General features: G+C 34.9%; 1 protein-coding gene across 1 annotated transcript in view; it reads left to right on the top strand.

Moving 5' to 3' along the window:
- The first annotated feature begins 588 nt into the window (after nt 1-588).
- The window catches only part of LOC150102839 (RNA-binding protein 28), a 230,136-nt gene continuing 207,990 nt past the window's right edge, over nt 589-22,734 (top strand). The window contains exons 1-2 of the mRNA XM_090399233.1: nt 589-818; nt 3,530-3,578. Coding sequence (XP_090255359.1) covers nt 695-818; nt 3,530-3,578 — 173 coding nt within the window. The 5' untranslated portion in view covers nt 589-694. The remainder of the gene's footprint in view (nt 819-3,529; nt 3,579-22,734) is intronic.

Genomic DNA, 22,734 nt, shown 5'->3' with positions numbered 1-22,734 from the left:
ACTGACCATCTGCAATGATCGCTAATTCATAAGTAGTATAGAAATACAGTAGAAGACACGACACAGCATAAATTAAAAAAAAAAAAGAATTTTAACGATAACAAGAGCAAGCGTGAATTTGAAGACCAGCATTCGCCCCTGTCCGTTAACAACTCTTTCATATCTGCTTTCATTGCATATTTTTCACCTTTCAAATAATTTGTGCCTGCCAATACAATATCAACTGGTTTGCTCCATTCCCCAGATGAGTGTTTGACTCCATGGGGTGTTGGATAATAATAATAATAATAATAATAATAATGATAATAATAATAATAATAATAATAATAATAATAATAATAATAATAATAATAATAATAATAATAATAATAATAATAATAATAATTCTTTTGCATACTTACACAGCGTCAAAAAAATAATAAAAATAAAAATAATAAAATTAAATTAAATATCAAATATATATAAAAAGTTTCTTTTGTTGATCTGGTTCATGTGTAGTTAAATAAAGCATTGCTTTAATAATTAAAAGTTTATTATTATTATTATTATTATTATCTAAAAACTCCGGAAGAGGGAACATTTGCTAATTCAACGTGGTTGAGACGTGCTTTTCTCGTGTGATTTGTTTATGTGGTATTTCGTATGAACATGTAATTTTTATTACCATTCTATGTAAAGCAGTTATTCTGGGAAGATGAGTGGAAAATGTTGTACGGTGTTAGTTAGTCATTTACCTACCTCTGCAACAGAAAATGCAATTGAAAATGTATTTAGTCAAATCGGACCAGTAAAGAAATGTGTCATAGTGCCAAATAAGGGTAAGTGTATGTTAGGTTAAATTTTTACGATCTTTCCTCCCTCTGCTTGACCTGTGTTTTTGTTTTTACAGGTTTTTGGTGATTTCCATCTGTCGATTTAATTTTTTACCTGTTTGTCAGCGACGAAAATAGCTATCGCCTCTTCTTTAAGAATCGGAGCAGAATAATACTGAATAATAATTTTTATAATTTTCTTTTAGATGACAAAAGAAATACAATACTCAAATACTGTTCTTTGAATATTGTTAATATTCAATATTAATATTCTTTGAATTATGCAAATTAAGAATTTGCAATATTATTGCATAAAGGTGAAGTACGTTTTGTTACTGAAACAAGACATTAATAAAGCTTATTAAGTGTATGCCTTATAATTTTGTTTGTATTTTTTATTGATTTTTCTGTAGTTCAGAAACTGTCCTGGAGACCAAACCCAGAACTTTTCTTAGGCTACTTTGCCTCATTAGGGTTAGGCACAAATTACGTTTTTATTAATTTATTTATTTATTTTACAGTCCCATCTTGGGGTGATAATTATTATAAATAAGCCTGCTAATTATTATTATTTATTATACAAACATCTACTGGAGTCAAGACTCATCAAAGGAGACAATAGTAAGACGCATCCTTATCCTGTCAAAGGCCTTGGCAAGGCCTTTGACAGGATACCACATGGAACACTAATCAGTAAACTGGAGCAGATGGGGATGGATATAGGGTTGGTGATATGGATAGGAGGGTGGTTGATGGAAAGATACCAGAGAGTGGTTTATTCAGGAGTGGTGTCCAAAAGACGGCCTGTGACTAGTGTGTGCCACAGGGTTCTGTTCTTGGACCATTGCTATTCAATTTGTTCATTAACGATATAGGAAAGGATCTGATAGGAAGTGTTCATGTGTTTGCTGATGATGCAAAGTTGGGTAGAGCAATTGTGAGTGCACAGGATGTCAAAATTTTGCAAGATGATTTGGATAGTTTGGAGGACTGGCCTAAGGAAAATGGATGTCAGTTTAATGTGGCAAAGTGCAAGGTTATGCATTTTGGGGGTGAAAAGATTAGCAGCAGTATATCACATTGGTGGAACCGTACTCCAGGATGAGGCCAGGGATTTGGGAGTGTTAGTGGATAGGAAGTTGAAGTTTAGGGGGCACATCGCAAAAGTGGCTAAATCAGCTCATCAAATCACTTGGCTTCTGAAAAATACTTTACCAAGCAGAGACAAACAAGTTATTGTTCCTCTGTACTGAGTATTGATAAGACCTCATCTCGGCTACTGTGCCCAGATTTGGTCACCAAGGTTTCTTCTTGATGGGGAGGAAGTAGAGAGAATCCAGAGGCAAGTGACTAAGATGATAGCAGGTCTATGAAATGAACCTTATGAGAACAGGTTGAAGATTTGTGGGTTGCAGAATTAGTTGATAGGCGGAAAAGGGGAGATATGATTGAGACATTCAAATTTCTAAAGGGTTTCTATAGGATTAATTCAGAGGATATCTTTGAGATTAGGACTGGTGGTGGGAGGACTAGGGCCCATCCATGGAAGCTGGTCATGAATGTGGTTGGCAGGGGTGTTAGAGCTAGGTTTTTTACTTGGAGAGTGGTGAATGAGTGGAATAAGCTGCCAGAGTCTGTTGTGGGTGCTGTGACCGTGAATGAGTTCAAGGCGAAGCATGATAGATACTGTGTGAATGTCAAATAGTTGTTCTTGACATGATGTTAGGGCCTTCCTCGATGAGTATCGACTCCTTGGAGTTGCTTGAAATAATAATAATAATAATAAAATCCTTACAAAGATAATGTGCATCATACTTCATCTTAAAATGATTCAGTGTTTGTGCACTTACCACCTTCTTGGGCAAAACATTCCATTCCATGTGAAAAAGGTGATACTGCACCCTCCTATGCATCACATCCTTTGTACAACTTCTAAGAATGCCCTTTTTTCTCTATCTCCTGCCCTCCTTCAACTTTTTGAAAAATAATCTAGGTATCTGTTTGATAAGCACTGTTTAACAATTTATATATCTCAATCAAATCACCCCTCTGCTTATTTACCTATCTGCAATTTACATTTACTCAACCTGTCTTCATAGTCAGCATTCCAGAATCCCACAAATTTTAACAAGCCAAGTTGAACACATGGTTTTATTTTTCAATTGGTAAAGTTAATTCAGTATTATGAAGTGAAGAAGTTAGCATTTCACTGGATTATAAGTAGCTGGCATTATCAAAAGGTACACATACCACAAAAAATTATATTTAATTGCGATAAATGTGTACTCTTGATGCTGTGTACTATAATAAAAACAGAACAGTTTTGTATAGTTTTATTTAATTTATTAAATTTCATTATCTGCTTAGTTTATGAACCATTTCATTTTCAGATAAGTTCACAGTATGATTTCTTTTTCTAAAATACCAGTGGTAGTGTTTATGACAAGAAAAGTCAATCTTAAACAGTGCATTATTTTTATTAATGTGTTATGCTATTTCATCACATGATTTGTTATGCCACAGTTTATTGAATTCTGTTTGAGAATACTCTGCTTGTTTTTTTTTACTTTTACATTTTTAATATCATTATGCTTGATTTAAATAACATTGATGGATTACTTCTTTCTGATTTGTATTGTTTTATTAGTCCCTTTGATTATTGATAGTTATGTTAACCTATATTGCTTATTTAAATTCATCAGTTTATTATTTTTCAGATGCTGATTCTGTATTGAAAAATGTTGCTTATGTAACATTTGCTTTGAGGTAAGTTTTTAAATTATAATGGAAAATTCATTGTTAGTTTTTTATATATATATATATATACAGGGTGTTCGGGATAAATTTGACAGTTTCGTAAGGAAAAAGAAAATCTTCTTTGTATCTATTAAATTTAATGAATTGACAAAAAAACATTACAGGCAGAGTTAATTACAATACTATCAACAAGATTTACTCAAAATAACCACCATTAGCATCGATCACAGCTTCAATTCTGCTTCGGAACCTCGAACAAGCTGATGCTACAGTCTCCCTGGGAAGGGCCGCAAAAACTGTTTTAATTTTATCCATTAACTGGGCTTTTGTATTACTGGAAGTGCGATTGGTGTCTTTTTCAACTGCGCCCCATACAAAATAATCCATGGGGTTAAGGTCTGGGGAGTTTGGAGGCCAAACATTTGGACTGGTGAAGTCGTAGAAATTTTCAGACAACCATTTTTGACTTTTCCCAGAGGTGTGGCAAGGGGCCGAATCCTGCTGCCATACATACGGCCTACCATTGGCTACCCTTGTTATCCAGGGCTTGACTACAGTTAGCAACTCCACGAACAAAGCCCGAATTCCAATGCCAGGGTTCTTCAACACCTGTTCCTGCAGATTTGCGAGGAATTCTGCTGTACGAACGCAATCAGATCGTCTGCTAGGGATCTTTCTTCTTGCTACATCCTCGTAGTCACCATTGCAAGTCTCTAGTTCATGCCTGATTGTTTTTACTGTATTCAGGGAGCATTGGGCAGCAGTCGTAATATCCTTATTTTGATGGCGGGCACGAATCATCATGATACAAGTTATTCTCTTCCATGATTCAGGTGGGTTCCAGCTATCCATCCTTTCTGACATCTTGTATATGAATGAAGAAGGGTCCAAACTTTTAAATGAAGAGAAGTGTGTGTTAATACATGTAACTTACGGAAAAATATAATTAATTATAAATATGTCAAATTTATCCCGAACACCCTGTATATATATATATATATTATTATTATTATTATTATTATGTGACACCTCCTAGGAGTCCAAAGACTTGTTGTGGGAAGGCATTCCACTACACTATGAACATCATGCCATCTCTCCATACTGCTTAATTCTTCCACTACACACAATTACCACCAATGCCACCTATTGTCCGTTAGTATTTTTGGTCTATAAATCGTGTGTTTTGTAATGGTCACTTTGCCTGTATATAGGATGAAAAACATGAGTTTCTGGGAGGAAAAAACCCTGCTACCTCCATATGAGATCAACTAACTCGCCTTCAATTGAAAAAAATCATATTAAGATTTCCTCTTGTCACGATGAGAATTGAATTCAGGCCTTTTCCATTTGAATGGTGCAGTGCACTTTTATTCTTCCAATTGCACCACGGAGGAAATAATGTAACACAGTATGTAAAAGGAATCAGAGATGATAAAGGTGAATATGAAAACTGAAGGTAAAGATATTCTGGATGTCTTGATTAATTACTCTGAAAGATTGTTAAATGAAATGAGCAGTGACAGCACAGTAGTGGAAAAGTGGAATGCAGTCAGGAATACATATCTATACTTGTAGGTACTTCTGACTGTTCAAAAACCTGAAATGTTGGGAAGGCAGCTGAAATAGATGCAAATACCAAGATACGAAAGTTTTTCAGTGGCTACACTGAATAATTCAGAAGGCCTGGTTCAAGGTTGTATTCCAGATGTGATTGGAGTAGAGCTCTCATAATGCCCATCTATAAAAAGGGAAATAAAACTGAATGTGAGAGTTACAGAAGAAATTTGCTACTGAATTCTTGGTAAGATTTATGCAAGCATACTTGAGATAAGACAGAAAAATTGTGAAATGGGAAACATGGAGAGGAAACAAGCTGGGTTCAGGCCAAATAGACATTGTCAGAATCAGATTTTCACTTCAAGACAAATTACTCACTTACCCTGACTGTCAGTAATACACAAATCACCAGACAAGATCAGATAATACTCTGATCTCCAGACAAAATAATATTTTTCTTCTCAGTTCTAATTTGTCTCTAGCATTTCCTTAGCCTTAAACTGAAATCCTTTTCTGTTCAAAAGTGACATCACACTTGTACCACTGCTAATTCTATACGAGATATTTGGAGTGGTAAATCAAAAACTTCTCTAAAAATGTTTAGTTTTCTAGAAAAGGGTCTGGTTCATAGATTTGTTTCTGTCTTCTTCCTATTTTCATGGATACTGTTCTGTTGAACTGGCTTCCATCATTCCTTCACTTTCATGCTGCTGGTCAACATCCAGTCACAGTCCAGTTTCAGACTTACTAAGCAATCAACTTTCTGTGTCATGGTATCATTGTTCTCTTTTATTCTATTTACCTCTGTCTTCTGTAAGACTTTCTCATGCTATTTTCTCAAGGAATATTGTCATTCCTTGACTCTTGATGGGATTCCATTCTGATGACCTCATCATAAGTTGAAAAGACTGCACATCGAAAATCACACTATGAACCATAAAGATATATTCAAACATTTAATGTGTCTGAATTCTAAAGCACGTATGTCTGTATATTAATGTATGCCTTTTTGTCATGTAGGTCTGAATGTGTAAATTCTAACATAAAATTACTGTATACAGTCCTGTGATAATTAATCAAGTGTGGACTTCTGTGCATTTGCCAGTAGAATAATCAGCTGGCAACACATGAAGCAAAAATAATTCTTCAAGCTGCTTCTTTTAATTAGATGATTCACCAGAGGAGACTAAATGATCAATAAAATCTTCAAATTCATGAATTGCAACAAAGCATTCTGAGGATAATTCACCATGTGTATAACTTGCTTATATCCTTTAGAGCAGGAAGGATAGGTGAGAGCATTACTGGGCTCTTTTAAAAATTTGTACATTACATTCAACTTTTTTGCCTTTTCGTTTCTACACAAATTTCTCTGTAGGAAGCAATTGCAGAATTCACCATTCTGTCTACTTTGCTAAATCTCGCCATGTTAGGATCCATTTTCTCAAACAGCTGATTGCCTTATTAATTTATTAACAGAGGTGGTGAGGTTGTTGGTAAGGATAAAAAAATCAGAACTCCCTGGTGGACACAGGAGGTTAAAGAGGCAGTGAAGGAAAAGAAGAAAGCATACCAAAAGTTCCTGTAAAATAAGTCAGCTTGTGCTCTTAGAGAATACAGAGACAAATGCAAGAATGCTAAACACTGTAAAACTAGCTAAACAAAAGTCATTGGAGGACTTTGGCAAGAATATATTAAATAAATATCAAGAAGGTGGCAAAATATTCTTGAGGTTGTTGAAGAAGCTTAAGAATGGAGGAAAGAGTGCTATAAAAGGAATTAGAGATGATAAAGGTGACATGAAAACGGGAGAAAAAGATATCCTTGAAGTATGGAGTAATTACTTTGAAAAACTGCTAAATGAAACAAGCAGTGATGACAGCACAGTGGTAAAAAAACACTGACCAGGCATGCAGTCAGGAATACATATCCATACTTGAAGTAGAAAAAGCCATCAAAGGCTTGAAATGTGGAAAGGCAGCAGGAGTAGATGATATTCGACCAGAAATGCTGAAGTATGGTGGTTTAAGAGTATTACAGTGGCTGCACTGCATAGTTCAGAAAGCCTGGACAGAGGGACGAATTCCCGATGATTGGAGTAGAGCTCTCATAGTACCCATATATAAAAAGGGAAATAAAACTGCATGTGAGAATTACAGAGGTATTTCCCTACTGAGTGTTCCTGGCAAGATCTATGCAAGTATACTTGAGAAACGGTTGAGAAGAATTGTGGAAGAAAAGCTTGGTGAAGAACAAGCTGGATTCAGGCCAAATAGAGGCTGTCAGGATCAGATCTTCACTTTACGACAAATAGTCGAGAAAGCATGGGAATATAACAAAGATCTGTATTTAAGTTTTATCGATCTGGAAAAGGCATATGACAAGGTGCCAAGAGAGAAGCTATTCAATACGCTGCAGTTATATGGTGTCAATGGGGCATTATATCAAGCAATACTTAGTCTTTATTTGAGTTGTAAGTCAGCAGTTAGAATTGAAGGAAGTACAGGAAGATGGTTTAATGTTAAATCTGGTGTGAGACAAGGATGTACATTATCCCCTCTGTTAATCATTATCTATATGGATCGCATTATGAAAGAAAGTGCTATTAAACATGATATCGAAATTGGAGATGTTAATGTCAGCTCTTTGCTTTATGCGGATGATGTTATACTTCTAAATAAATCCGCTACAAGTCTGCAAGATTCTCTGACTAAATTGAATAGCTCTTGTAATAGATATGGTATGAAGGTCAGCAATAAAAAGACAAAGACAATGAAAATAGGCAGAATCATTGAAAATGTCAACTGTGTTGTGAATGGAGAACCTGTGGAACAAGTAAAACATTTCAGCTATTTAGGCACGATTTTTACTGAAGATGGTAAATTAAATATAGAAATAGACAACAGAATCAGCAAAGCTGGTATGGTGGGAAGTCAATTGAATAAATTCATATGGAATAAGAGAAAAATTAGTTGCAACACTAAATTAGCTGTATACAAGACAGTGTTCAAACCAGTTTTAACTTATGGATCTGAGAGCTGGGTCAGAAGTAAAACCTTGACCAAAGACTAGAGACTTCAGATATGACAGTCCTGAGAAAGATTATAGGCATGAACAGGTGGCATCAATGGCAGTATCATATTAAAAACGAGGATATTAGGAAAGAACTTGACATTGTCAGCATCCAGGAATGCGTTAGCAGAGCTAATCTCAGGTGGTATGGTCACTTAAACAGAATGGGCGAGGAAAGATTAGCAAAACAAGTGTTCTCTGCCAGGTTGGCAGCAAAACAACCCAGAGGAAGACCAAGATATAGGTTGATTGATACGGTACAAAGTGCTTTAGACGATAGAAATATAAGAGCTGATAATATTGGAGTGTTGACAAGTAACAGACTGATTTGGAGGAAAATTGTAGATAGGAAATTAATAATGATGTAATTTTTTTCATGTTTTTTATTATCCCTTGAGGGTACATGGCAGGAATTTGATGATGATGATGATGAGTTATTCTCATGTTATGTTTGCTGTTACCATATGTTCATTCTCGTACCTCACTGGATTTTGAGAGTGAAGGCTCTCTAGAAGTGGATGCCCTTTTCAAGTTAGGACAATCACCAACATCCATGCCCCTTGCAGGATTTGAACCTGCAGTCTCTTGGCTGGAGAGTGGATACACTAACCATTGAATAGAGTGGATATACTCACACACACACACACTGAATAGAGCTGGCCAACTAGGCCAGCTCTATTCAGCAACTTTACATGAGGTTGATGATATGTTCAACTGCTTCTTCCAGACTCCATACGCACACTCTGCTATCACCTCACTCCTTGCTGCATCTACATTCTTTGTACTATAAAGATATTACATTTCTTATGAAAGTATTTGAAGGTTTTTTTCTCATCCTCAGTAGCAGCAATAGCCTGAGTGAAAGTATTTATTAAATAATATGCCTTGATGGAAGAATTAACACCACTCTATGGGGAGCAGGAGTAAAGTCATATTAGGTAGACCAGTTAATAAGATGGCCAACTTAAGTATGAGGTTGTATGTTGCATACATTTTAAGTCAAGGACTCATGATGCTATCTCCAGCTCTTCTTGAAACACTTTAGTAGTCCTTTTTCCTTCTTACCCACTTGCTCAAACATGGCACTGATGTGTTATAGGTTGTCCAGTATATCCTGTTATGTGGGTGTGAAAAATGAGTTATTAAATAATAAATAAAAACTTAGTTGTTCAGTCCAAGAAAGATTCTAGAGTTCTTTCAATATACTACCAGTGAAAGAAAGCATGTCATTCATTAGTTGTTGAAAATAGTTAACTGCTGTGGAGGATATAATGAAGTATTTAATGAGCATTTCTTCACTGAGGATAAACTAGTGGAAGAGTCTCGAAGTAGGGAAAATTCCCAAAATGGTGGCAGGATATTAAAATTGTTCCACTACTCAGGGAATGGAGAAATTAAGGCTTCAATTATAATCCAGTCTGTTTGAGAATCTGGAGTTATGGTTAAGGTCATAGTGTATAGTGAGGAATAGTCCTTATAAGGACTGGTTTAATGGGGTGAAGCAAGAATGCTTTTTATCTTCCCCGTTATCTGTAGAGGACAGTGTAGGGATAAGGTGTTATTGAGCTATTAAAGCTCTGATCATGGCAGGAGGGTAACAGCAATAGCCGAGCCTCAGTTAGAACTTCATTGGCTACAGCATTGCCATCCATTACCCTCCAAGGGTATTGGATTGAATGAATTAATCACCGCATCTCACAGTTGATTAATTTGAGATGCCAACCCTTTAGTAAGGAATATGAACCAGGATAGGATTGATAGTAGAATTATTCGGAATTTAAATTGGTGTATATGGGATTGCATAATAGCGAGTTGAGTAAAATATTAGCTGTGTGATAGTTATTAGCAGATTTTTCTATCTGGGGGCAGGTTCCAAAAAAGAAAAGTCTTGGATGGACCAAAATTAAATCAGATGACAATGCAATTATAACAGTGGTTTGCAATAGAGCATATCAAATTACAAAGTGTGTCATATCCCATCATATCTGATGGGGAGCTGAACATGTCATTGGCTTTCTCAGCAGATACTTGCCACATTCCATTCTCTCTCTATTTTTTTGCCACATGCACAGTGGACACAAATGCTGTCATGATACTATATTTAAGTAGTGATAAAAAATCACTTGGGCCAATAAATGCTAAGTTCCAGTTGTCCCACACTTACATTTATTTATTTAAAAAAACAACAACTAAATGTAAAATTAGAGGAATTTCTATACTGAGTGTTTAGTTATGCCAGTATAATTGAAAAAAAAAAAAATAGGAAAAATTGTGGAGGGGAAACTTGGAGGATTAGCTTAGTTCAGGTCAAACAGATCTTGTCAGGAAAAGTTCATTTCATATAATCATGAGAGTATAACAAAAAGCTGTTCAAAATGCTTCAGGTATGTTGTGTAAATGGTACATTTTATTGAGCAGTACACAGTCTTCACTGTTATATATCAGCTGTGTGGGTCACATGAAAGCAAGTGGCATTAACTTGATATTAGAATTCAAGATGTCAGTGTCATCTCTTTACTTTATGCAGATGATGTTATACATCTAAATAAATTCAGTGTGAATCTGCAGGATTGCGTAAGTTGAATAGTTATTATAATAAATTAATATGAAAACGAACAATTGAATGATACTTCAAATATGCAGCAACATGAAAAACATCAACTGCATTCTGAATGTGGAACTTATATAACGTGTAAAACATTTCAGTTATTTACACACAATTTTCAGTGAAGACTGCAGATTAAATATGGAATAGACAACAGAATTAGTAAAGCTGGTATTATAGGCAGTCAAATGAATAAATTTCTAAGCAGTAAGAGAGTCAAAACAGAACTAGCTCTATGAGACAGTATTCAAACCAGTTTTAACTTATGGATTGGAGAATTGGGTTAGGATAAAACATTTGATTTGAATAAATTTCTAAGCAGTAAGAGAGTCAAAACAGAACTAGCTCTATGAGACAGTATTCAAACCAGTTTTAACTTATGGATTGGAGAATTGGGTTAGGATAAAACATTTGATTTAGTGACTGGAGACGACTGATATTAGAGTTCTGAGAAAAATTATGAAGGTGAACAGATGGTATCAACATCAGAACGATATTACAAATGAGCATGTTGGTAAGGAACGTGACATTATTATTCATGAATGTGTGAGTAAACCTAATCTGAGATAGTATAGTCACTTAAATAGAATGTGAGAAAAGGCAGAATGGCAGGAAAGAGACCAGAGAAAGAACAAGATTTAGGTGGATTGATACAGTAAGCGGCATCTTTGAGGATGGAATACAAGATCAGATGGTCCTGGTGCCCTAACAGATGAATTTGCATGAAAATTGTGCATAGAAAGCCTGTAATGGTGTAAATTTTGCATGCATACTGTCATACTATCCTTGACATGTCTTGATGGTACATGTCAGGAATTTGATGAAGTGTATGTACTGTGTAATTTTTATGTATATGTTTTTCTTTCACATGCTCTGATCCTTGTTTATATCAATTCATGTCTTCATTTATTACGTAACTTATTTTATTTTACTCTATTATAACTTTTTATGTGATCTTAAATATATACTGGTATATTTTATTTTGTCTCACCTTTGTTGTGTGTTTTTTCCATGGTTGATTTATATGTTTGTATGTATGGTAGTACATGTACTGTATGTATTAATTTAGATTAAATACATTTAAATGCCTATTTAGCCTCACTGTGCCTTTCAGATGTCTGCAGAAGAAAGACCATAATATGTTCATTTCTATTCATGCAAGTAACTTTTTCTAGATATTTTCAAGCCAGGTTCTAGAATTTTTTGTTTGTTATTTAAGCTTGATTTTCATGACATTTGAGTACATTCTCTTGATATGAAGCAGTCATTCTAACCATAACTTGTATTTATTTGTATTTTACTCTTCTGTTGTAAAAACCAACCTTCTTCCAGAAGATAAAAATCCTAGATTACAGAGATGGGATGAACACTAACTGCTAACTCATTTCCAAAAATGTAATTAAGAGTGCTGCCTACTTGCATTCTTTGTAGAATGAAATCTTATTAGAATATTCTTTTTATTTATTTATTTTTTTAATATTTATAAATGTCAATTTCCAGCACAGGAAACTTGAAAGTGAGTTTGAAAGTGCATTTTTTTTTATACCTTACATCCTGATCTACATTAGATCCTGTTTGTGCATTCATCTGTTTTTCCTGCCATTGATTTATATAAAATTTCTGTGATGGTGTTTCGCTCTCTCTCTCTCTCTCTCTCTCTCACACACACACACACACACACAGAGAGTTGTGTTTTAATTAAAGTTTTTTTGTCTTTTTAAACCACTGTAAGTTCTTTTCAATCATTCTGAAATCATCACATCAGCAAAGGCACATAGAATTTACCAAAAAACGAAATTAGATCTTTTATCAGAACGAATCAGTGACACGAAACAGAACTTAGCCTATCTCTTTAGAAAAAAAACTCACTTTGGAAAATCGCTTAGTGGTATTTTTAGATCTGATGTCGTGGAACACCATAAAACAGATAAGCATGTGCCAGGATTCAAGAACTCAGGAAATCAATAAATCTAAGCTAATTAGGAAATTTAATTCACTCAGATTAACACAAGAATGATTCACACCTAATAAGCATCATGAAGGCCTTAAAAATTAGTAATAAACAAATCATCTTACACCCTTAGTCCAGAAGAAGAGCATATTCTCTCAAAAGGTCTTAATTTTGTTCCTTTGACAAAATCCATCCCTAGAGAATTGTTTCTTACTAAGATAGAAAAAGCAAGTTCACTGCTTCCTACAGCAGACACAAATTTACTTCATATGGAGGCAATATTTGCGATTAACAATGCAAACCCACCAGTCGACAACATTTCTCCTGGTGAAAGACTAGCTGTCAAAAAACTTAAAAGGAATAGAGATATTATTATCCTCCAAGCAGACAAGGGCAATGCAACGGTTGTACTAGATAAAACAGTTTTTCATGAAAATATCCTGACGTTACTAGAATCAGATAACTACTCCGAACTAGACCGAGTCCCAACAAGAAAGATAAATAATCGAACAAACAATCTCCTTAAGACGACAGTGGAACTTCCAAGAAACGCACGTCTTTCTCTTTGGTCCTTACATCCACTTATTCCAAGATTATATGGCCTTCCAAAGGTGCATAAAGCAAATTGTCCACTCAGGCCAATAGTTGATAGTATTGATTCACCGACATATAAATTATCAAAATATAGCATCCTCCTTAAAAGGTTTAGTAGGAAAATCTTCCTCTTACATTAAAAATTCAACGGACTTCGCTTCTAAAATCAAAGATATAAAGCCTGAAGAATTCCGATATTATGGCGAGCTTTGTTGTGGCACTTTTTACAAATGTTCCAACGCAAGATGTTCTCAGCATTTAAAAAACAAGATCTCTAAAAAGATTTTTGTTCTCCTCTCACACTGTATTAGTCTGGGATATTTTAAGTTCGAAGAGAAAATTTATAAACAGAACAAAGGACTAGCTATGGATAGACCCTGTCTCCAATACTGGCCAACATTTTCTTTGAGGATTTCGAGGAAAAAGCCATCTCTAAAGCAACATTAAAACCTAGAACATGGGTCCGTTATGTGGACGATGTATTCTTTATTTGGAAGCATGGTGTAGGGAATCTTCACGTCTTCCTAAATCATTTAAACAACTTCCACCAAGACATAAAATTTATCATCAAAATTGAAGAAAATGGTTCCCTTTCATTTCTAGACATGAAGCTTACTAAGATGTCTGATTCTTTAAGGATCTCAATCTTCAGGAAATCAACACACATTAATAGATACCTACATGCATCCTCGCAACACTATCCCGCACAAAAGTTAGGTATCATTTCCACATTGGCTCACCGTGCTCGCTCAGTATTGTCTGATGAAGAACTAAAAAATGAACTAAAATATCTAGAAAGAACTTTCTTAAATAATGGATACTCTTCCAAAAACATTAAGAGGCAACTATACCAGTACCCTCGAAACAACATGGAGATCCCTAACAACCCCATTTTCAGCTCTTCCTCTTTGGAAGAGCTGAAAATGTGTTTTTCAGCTCTTCCAAAACTAAGGTCAGTTCTAAGTCGACCAAAACAAGCTCATAACAATCTTCAGTTCCCCAGTGTATATAAAATAATATGCAATTGTGGGAGGCCATACTATGGCCAGACTGAGAAGTAAATCCTTCTACTGCTAGAGGAACATCAAAGAGACATTTCATACAATAGAATCAGAGCAAGCACACTCTCAAGTCACGTCTTATTTTCAGTGAACACAAACAATGAATGCCGCCCGTAATATTGGCTTAAATCAGAAAGAAAATGGTGTTGCCCGTTTAAAATAGATGTGTCGAATATTTGGTTTTGTTTCAGTATTTGGCTGATTTGGTGTGTTTTTCAGATATTTGGCTTCAGCCAAATCAGTAGAAGGATTTGACATTTGGCCGGCTGAAGCAGAAAGATTCCTGTTAAATGCATCATAACAAATGCAACCAGTCTGGAAAAGCCTCCCCTTATTTTGCATGGCTGTTCAAATGGAAGGGTTTCCAAGGCCAAGAAATTAACTTATTCAGCAGTACAATTTCTCAAAATTTCTTTCTTTCAGCTCTAGCTAGCTGCTTATTCCTTAAGCTGGAAATACAGTAAAACCCCTTTTTTACACTTTTCAGGGTACTGATGGAAAAAAGTGTAAATAGCAGAAAATTTAAAAAAACATTAAAAAAAAAGGCTAAAAGATGACTTACTGTTAGTATGTGAGTCTACATGCTAGATTACAAAATTTAATAAGTGAAAATAAATGAATTTACAATTACTTACATTTATCTATTTAAAAAAATCTTTAATTGTTGATTGTTTTTGCTTTTTTTTTTTTTTTTTTTTTTTTTGACATAGCACCAGATTGCTTTTCATTGAGCTCAATGCTTGACCTGTTTTTTACTATCGTGTTCAAAGTGGACACGGAGAGTCCAAGGTCTTTTGCTAAATGCACACGTGTTCCGGCATGCCAATCTACACGTCGCAGAATTGCCATCTTTTCTTCTACCAAAATACATTTTCTGTCTTTTTTCTCCATGTTACTAACATGGATAATCCACCACCGCAACTTGAAAGCAACTTTCACACGCTAAATTACGTAGCAGAAATTCTGCAATATCAATTCGTACTGTGATTGAAAAATCATGGTATCGCTCACTACATGATTTTTCAATCACAGTACGAATTCACAAACATGCAGGTCGCCATCATGGTGACCTGCATGCATGCAGCAGTACACCATGATGGCGGAAACGAAACTAGAGCCGAAAGCAATACCATCTGGGAACAGAAATGCACAGATGTCTGCAGAAATCGATTCCAAAATCAGTATTGCCAACCGAGAAAAAAACGCAAATCACGGGAAATAACATCCACATCAAGTTGTTAATGACAGGAAAGCAGTATATCGTAAGAATAGGCCTTAAGACGGACCAATGGAAAATGATGTAAATTGCGGGAATGTAAAAACGGGGTTTTACTGTATTTGTGAAAAAACATATGCTACAAAAAAAAAAAAAAAAAAAAAGAGCTGAAAAATTAATTTTGATTACTTCCATAATTATTCTCTATATTTCACAATCTAAAATAAATTTTGATAATATTTTTGTTATTTGAAGAAATAAGTGCACTATTGTTTTTTAAATACAGTGTTCTCTATGAAATTAAGGGATAGTTTCATTGTATAGAAATGGAGGGATATGGATATTCACCAATGTTTTATAGCAAAATGTAGAAAGAAAGGTAAGGTTTGACAATTTACAGCAAACTTATGAGAACAAGACTGAAATTGGAGTTGTCTCATCTGCACTACATAAACTCTATCCACAACCCGTATATTTGCCTTTTATTATTACATTAAGTTTCAGAACACCAGATTTTAAATTGACCAAGTTAATCACAAGCAGAAGTGAACATAAACACTCATTCATTGCTACAAGTAAGTTATGTCAGCAAGTTAAATTCAACACAAGTGAACTCTAGGTGAGTTCATATAATATAATAAAATCAATATATATTAATTATTAATATATATTAAAATTAATTATCATATAATAATATAAAAAAAACTCATATAATAAAATATTAAACTATAGAACTAAGATAAGCTTGCATTTGTCTTACGTCTATGTTATAAGAGACAGTATCACAAATTTATCTTTATTTCATAGCAAAACATGGAAATAAGTGAAAGTAGAAAATGTAGAAAAATTTTCTTACTTTCAGAAAATTACTAGAAGGCTTATGAGAAGGTTCTGTTTTTATGAACTTTCTGGTAAATTTTCAAAACTCAAGTATTTTTTCTACATTTAGCTATAAAATATGGATAAATCCATAATGTCACCCATTACAATATGTCACTTATTTCAAAGTTGAACATCTTGGCTCTATGCTTAAAAATTTGACAGTTATTATATTTAGGGAAGGAAAAATTTTATTTTCCCTTTTTATTAAAGATCTTAAACATCTTCATTTTGGTAATGTAAAATAAACAGAAATAGGATATATTAAAGATACGTGCTTATTTCATAGCTGAATATACATATATATGTAGAAATTTATAGTTTCGAATAAAAAAAAAAGCTCATGAGAATGCATGAATCTTGAATTCTTGGCATCTAAGTTGCCTTAGCTTAATGACTGTTTGAAAAAATTTCCAAGTTTCTTAAGTAGCGCATGAAATATCACTTGATCTGTTTATTTTACAATACCAAAACGAATACATTTAGATTCTTTTATAATTAAAATTACTGTTATTAAAATAACTAAATTTAAATTGAAAAATGCAATTCTCTGAAAAATGAGGATTCTTGTTATTTTAAGGTTTCTGCCTGATCTCTGATGAAAACTCCTCAATTAAAGGAGCTAATAAAAGGTGAATAGGAAAGAAGCTAATACAATCTAATAGAAAAGAAGCTAATACAATCTTCAGCATCTCCGATGCTGAAGATTGTATTAGCTTCTTTTTTTGAAACTATTTTTTTTATCAGTTTTTGAAACTTTCTATCTCTCTCTCTCTACTTGGAAAGAAGTCAATGGACATCCCCATGGACAAGATGCATCATTCCGTGTAATGAGTCGTGTTTGTAGCTGGTATAAATTGAGAAATATGATGCTCCCAAGTCAGTGCAACTGTGTTGGGGTGAAATGGCTGTGAGAAGAGAACTGACAGAGTTTGAAAGAGGCATTGTGATAAGATGCTATGTTGTAGGCTTATCTGTTTGGCAAATTGTTGACAGATTGGGCCATCCTGGGTCAACAATCAGTGATACCATACTGAGATGGAAGAACAGGAAGACAACTGCAAGTTCTGTCTGCAGTGCACGAACAACCTCTCTCACCGAATGGCACCATAGGTTGCTATGAAGGATAATATGTAAAAGCCTTTGTTTGTTGGCTGACATTTTGAATGAGGAGTTTCGGATATTGACTGGAACACAAATCTGCATAAAAACATTCAGAACTGAGGCTCACAACATGGGTTTCCATGGTAGGACTGCAATAGGCAAGCCCCACATTACTGAAAGTTGTGTTATGGAATGTGAATCATGTTACACCCTATACTGAGCAGATAGATGAGTATGGTTATGGTGGATGCCTGGTGAAACATCTCTTACCAGAGTGCATAATCTCAACTATGAAATTTGGAGGTGTGATGTATGGTTCTGTTTTTCCTGGTTTGATCTCGGACCTCTGTGGTGACATGAACATTGAAATCCAAGAGGTATCTGAACATTCTAGACAATGCATCTTTCAGCAAGACTTATTATAATATGTAATTAAATGCAATCAAACTGCAATTAAAGCAGCAGCCTTATAATACTTACTGTATTATAAGGCTGCTGCTTTAATTGCATAGTTTGTAGGTATGAATGTCACCACACTTGACTGGCCTACACAGAGCCCTGATCTCAACTCTATTGAACATCTGTGGGATGAACTGGAGCTTCTGGTGAGGTCGAGGGATGTGTCTGTCTCACAACAGTGCAGGACCTCATTACATGCCTACAGGAAGAATGGTCCAAAATTCTTATTGATTGCTATTGTATGCTTGTTGGATGTATACCCCATAGGATTGCTGCAGTCATCGTAGTGAAAGGAGGCGTTACATCTTATTAAGGTGGATACCATGGCTGTTTGTTCCTCACACTATGGTGTCCTTTGATTTCTTTCCAATCAGTGTGTGTTCATGAGGTCAGATGATTATGTGAAGTATTATTACACATTTTTTAAATCCTTCTTCATTCTGCAATTTGGCTGAAGCATAATTAATTAAATTTTATAAACAAATAATTTGAATAAAAAATTTGCACTCATTACATTTTTTTATCAATTTTTAATGAGTTTTTTTTTTTTGAAAAAAATTTGTTTATAAAATTTAATTCAATATGCTTAAGCTAAATTTCAAACTACATATTCAGCATTTGGTGCTTCAGCCAAATCTCACTTGGGATCCAAACCCAGAAGAGATACCAAGGTTAACTGTTCTGTCTAGATGGATTGATTGGACCTGTGATTCTTTATCCCTTTGTCAGATTTCCGAGTAAGAAATAATATTATTGAACAATTGGTTCATCTGTTACTGGCTGTCGACTACCAGTGAGTCTTTTTTTTTCTTCAAAAAACTACTTGTTTAGTATTTCGAATGTTTGTCCTGTGATATTTGTTTTATTCCACTGCTAGGGGTGGACAATAACAGATTAGGAATACTATTGAGACTTTGGCTCACCCATTTTGGGAAACAACTTATCTCTAAAAGTTGATTTTAGAGATAAGTTGATCTGATTTCGTACAATCTAATTACCCCAACTAGGAAATTATCTTGCTAGGAGACTTTAATGTTCATGACTCAAACTGGCTCCCTTCCCTAACTTCTTGGATCTGGTATGAAGAGAAACTGAATCATTTGTTATCAGTCATGATCTGATGCAAATTGTTCACCTGCAAACCAAAATAGCAAATAATCCTCATCATTCTTCCAACATCCCAGAGCATTTTTTTTTAACCAGCTTTCTCTTGAAATACACTGAAAATATTAGCTCTTCCCTTGGATTTAAACTTTCCATTTACCATGTTTCCTTTTTCTACAGCTTGATCCCTCCCAGCTACTCTAGTTCCCTATAGCACTATGATGATGCTAAGCAGGATTACTTCTGGGATTTCTCTACTCCTTAACATGGACAAATTGCTGTTTTTGCTTTCCAGATACTAACAACTGCCGTAACCAAATAACTGAACTCATCTTTATTTGTATGTCCTTACCTTCAGGCATCGTAATATAGATTGGAAGGAAGAAATGGAATTTATATACAGTTTGTAAGGGATAATTACCTGAAACAGAAGGAGATGGAATGTACCAGGGGTTTGAGAGTGTTGGATCTGATAATAGCATCAGAAGATCTATCTATAACTGTGGTAGCAACTCTACTTCTGATCAGGGAAAAGTGACCTTGTCTTGTCCTGGGATGTTGCTCAACATTTGGAAATTTCAGTCTAGAAAGATTTATGCAGAACTACAAAGCTGGTGATGATGACAAACTTAGGCAACTTGGAGCAGTGGCATGACATAACCAACTACATGAAATGAATGTCATTAGTGCATACCCAGGACCAGGAGGATAAACCTAGTAGGGATTACGTGGATAACTAGCAATATAAAGCAGGAGCTGCAAAAAAAGAAAGCATTGTGGAAAGAATATAAACAACAAGGTGATCAGCATGCCCACTAGCAGTATAAAGCACAAGCAAAAAGGGTAACTGGTATGGTAAGGAAAGCTAAATCAGATTTTGAGAAAAAATTAGTTAAGCAGGTCACAGTAAATCCAAAAGAGTTTTTTTGCTATATAGCAAGTAAGAGAAAGAATGATTATGGAAAGATAAATTTACTCAGCTGATGGTAGGAAAGTGACAGAAGCAGAAGAAATAGTTCAGTTACTAAGTGATCACTTTGCAAGGATGGTAACTTGCCAGTTATTGAGGTGACAGACACTGATCTGAGCATTGAGGTAGATGAACTTTGAGTAAGGTAGTATCAGAGTGCATACCCAGGATCAGGAGGATAAACCAAGTAGGGTTTATTCTCCTGATCCTAATCAGTGTGAATACAGCAGTGGGCCTGGTCTGCTTGTGTGCTATGAGAATGTGCAAGTGAACTGGCAGTGCCTCTGACAAAGTTGTTTAATCTAAGTCTCAGCTCTGGCAAGGTTCTGAGGTAGTGGAAAGAGAGAGCCACCTTTACAAAAGGTGGCTCCAAGACAGAAATAGCAAATTACAGACCAATTAGTACCTCTGGAACAGTGGTTAAAGTTGTAAAAGTTGACTAAAAGTAAAATTTAGACCAATTAGTACCTCTGGAACAGTGGTTAAAGTTGTAAAAGTTGACTAAAAGCTTCTTTGTAGTGACACAAGATATAGTGCTGTGGTTTGTAGAAAAGTATGCGGACATCAGGGGCATATATTCAGGGTGTGCTAGGTGTATGTTGCACACCCATGGAATAGCAACATCACTGATGTTATATTTTTGCATTTGTTCCTGTTAAAGAGTTCCCTAATTGTACCCTGGCTTTGGATGATTCCTAAAATTAAACACAATATATTAATGCTTCATGTACTTATTGCAGTCATAAATACGGACATCTTTGAGCCCTTTGAACAGATGTATAGAAGGTGCAGCAGGTCAAATTCTTAGCATTCCTACTGTTTTAAACCACTCAGAAGGCGAGGCAGAGTGTGTGTGTGCTGAGACAATAGCACCCAGAAATCAGTGGCTGTGATTGGTTATTGTGTCAACCAGTCCAATTGAACATTGTCATTTGTCATGAGTTGCTATTTTTGTTTTCTGAGTTTCATCTGTTTTGCATGCATGAAGTGTGAACTGATGTGTTAGGACACCAATATAGACTAGTTTTCTATAAATAATTTATAACTTTTTTTGCCCATATTTACAAAGGGAAGCAGTGTTGATGATCTACTGAATGTCCCATTTTCTGCCAGAGCTTTCATGGATTGTATGATTATAGGCAAAGGAGGTTGGAACTTGTGTATAAATAAATAAAACGAGCCTTTCTTTGGTTCAATCCAGAAAAATAATAATTTCCCAAGTGATTACTTTTTCCAATTTCTGTGTGTATTATATCGTCGTATTATTTAAAAATCCTATCAAAATTCAAATTATCCATGTCTCACCCTAGTATTTGTCAGTGATAATCTAATCTCACCATGAAGCATAAACCCTTTGTGCTTCTGACATAAACAGTGCACACGAAGCATAGCTATTGTTCATTTGACCTTTATACTTCCATATTTAAAATTATATTAATTGATAAATTAAAGTGTTCAAAGTTATCATACAAATAATTGCATTGGGCCAATTAAGATGAGTGCTGATGCATTCTTAACTCATGCATCAATAAAAATGCAATCATGCAGTCAAACTGGTGTGAATTTTGTAGAGTGGGTTGCATAAGCCACATGATAACACACCCAACCTAAATGGGCATGCAGTGCCATTTGTGGACATAGTTCTGGTTGCATAAGGAGTTGTTAAGAGGAGATCGAACATCTACAGTGGTTGGGAAAGCTGGTTAAGAAAAGGTCCAGAGTGTTGGTAGAATGATGAGGATTATCTCCTAGTTTAGCAGGAAGGTTAACAATTTGTTTCATGATCTGAAGCAAATTGTTAACAATTTGCTTCAGATCATGACTGATAGCTCATGATTTGGCTTCCTTTCTGGACTGATCTGTCAAGTTGGGAAGAGGGAGCCAGTTTGAGTTAGGGATATTTAATCTTATAGGAAGATAATTATCTCACAATTTGTGTAATTAGACTGTATGAAATAAACTTTCTTTAATTGGTAGTGAAAGAAGGCAGCATGGATTTCTGAATTAGGAGACAGTAAAGTGAAGAGACATTCATGACACCTTTCTTCGACCACTGCTTCATAGACGTTCAGTTTCTGCATTGTCTCTTCTTTGGATATTTTCATGGTCACTGTTCAGCAGAACTAGAATCCACTATGCTTCCTCCCTTTCTGCTAAACCTACAGGAACACAAGCAGTAGTTGCCTAACATCTTTTTTTTTTACAGTTAAATTGTAGACCCACCAAACCTATTACTCCTATTTATTCCATCTACCTCAGTTCTGTAGAACACATTTTCCATTGAAGTATTTACTAAGACCTGCAAAAACTCTTCAAGAAGAATATCAATGTATTACTTTGTTCTTGACTCCAGCCAACACATGGCTTATTGCCATGTGGTGTCTAATGTATGGAAGTGATATATATATATAAAAAAATAATAAAGCTATTAAGTGAGGTATGGAAATCTTTAGCCAGAACAGATTGTATAGTGGGGATTCCAGGTTTAATCATCTTTATAAAGGATTTCTGATTTCAGAGAAGCATATGTTTTCCCCTTTTTATTTATTTTATATATATTACTCATGTTAGTAAGGACATTTATGTTATTAAA

Source organism: Typopeltis vanoorti, chromosome 10 (assembly GCF_054136105.1).
Source record: "Typopeltis vanoorti isolate ZY-2024b chromosome 10, IOZ_Tvanoo_1.0, whole genome shotgun sequence".
Lineage (NCBI taxonomy): Eukaryota > Metazoa > Arthropoda > Arachnida > Uropygi > Thelyphonidae > Typopeltis > Typopeltis vanoorti.
Note: the sequence above shows the minus strand (reverse complement) of the source record. Positions and strands in the feature narration are given on the sequence as shown.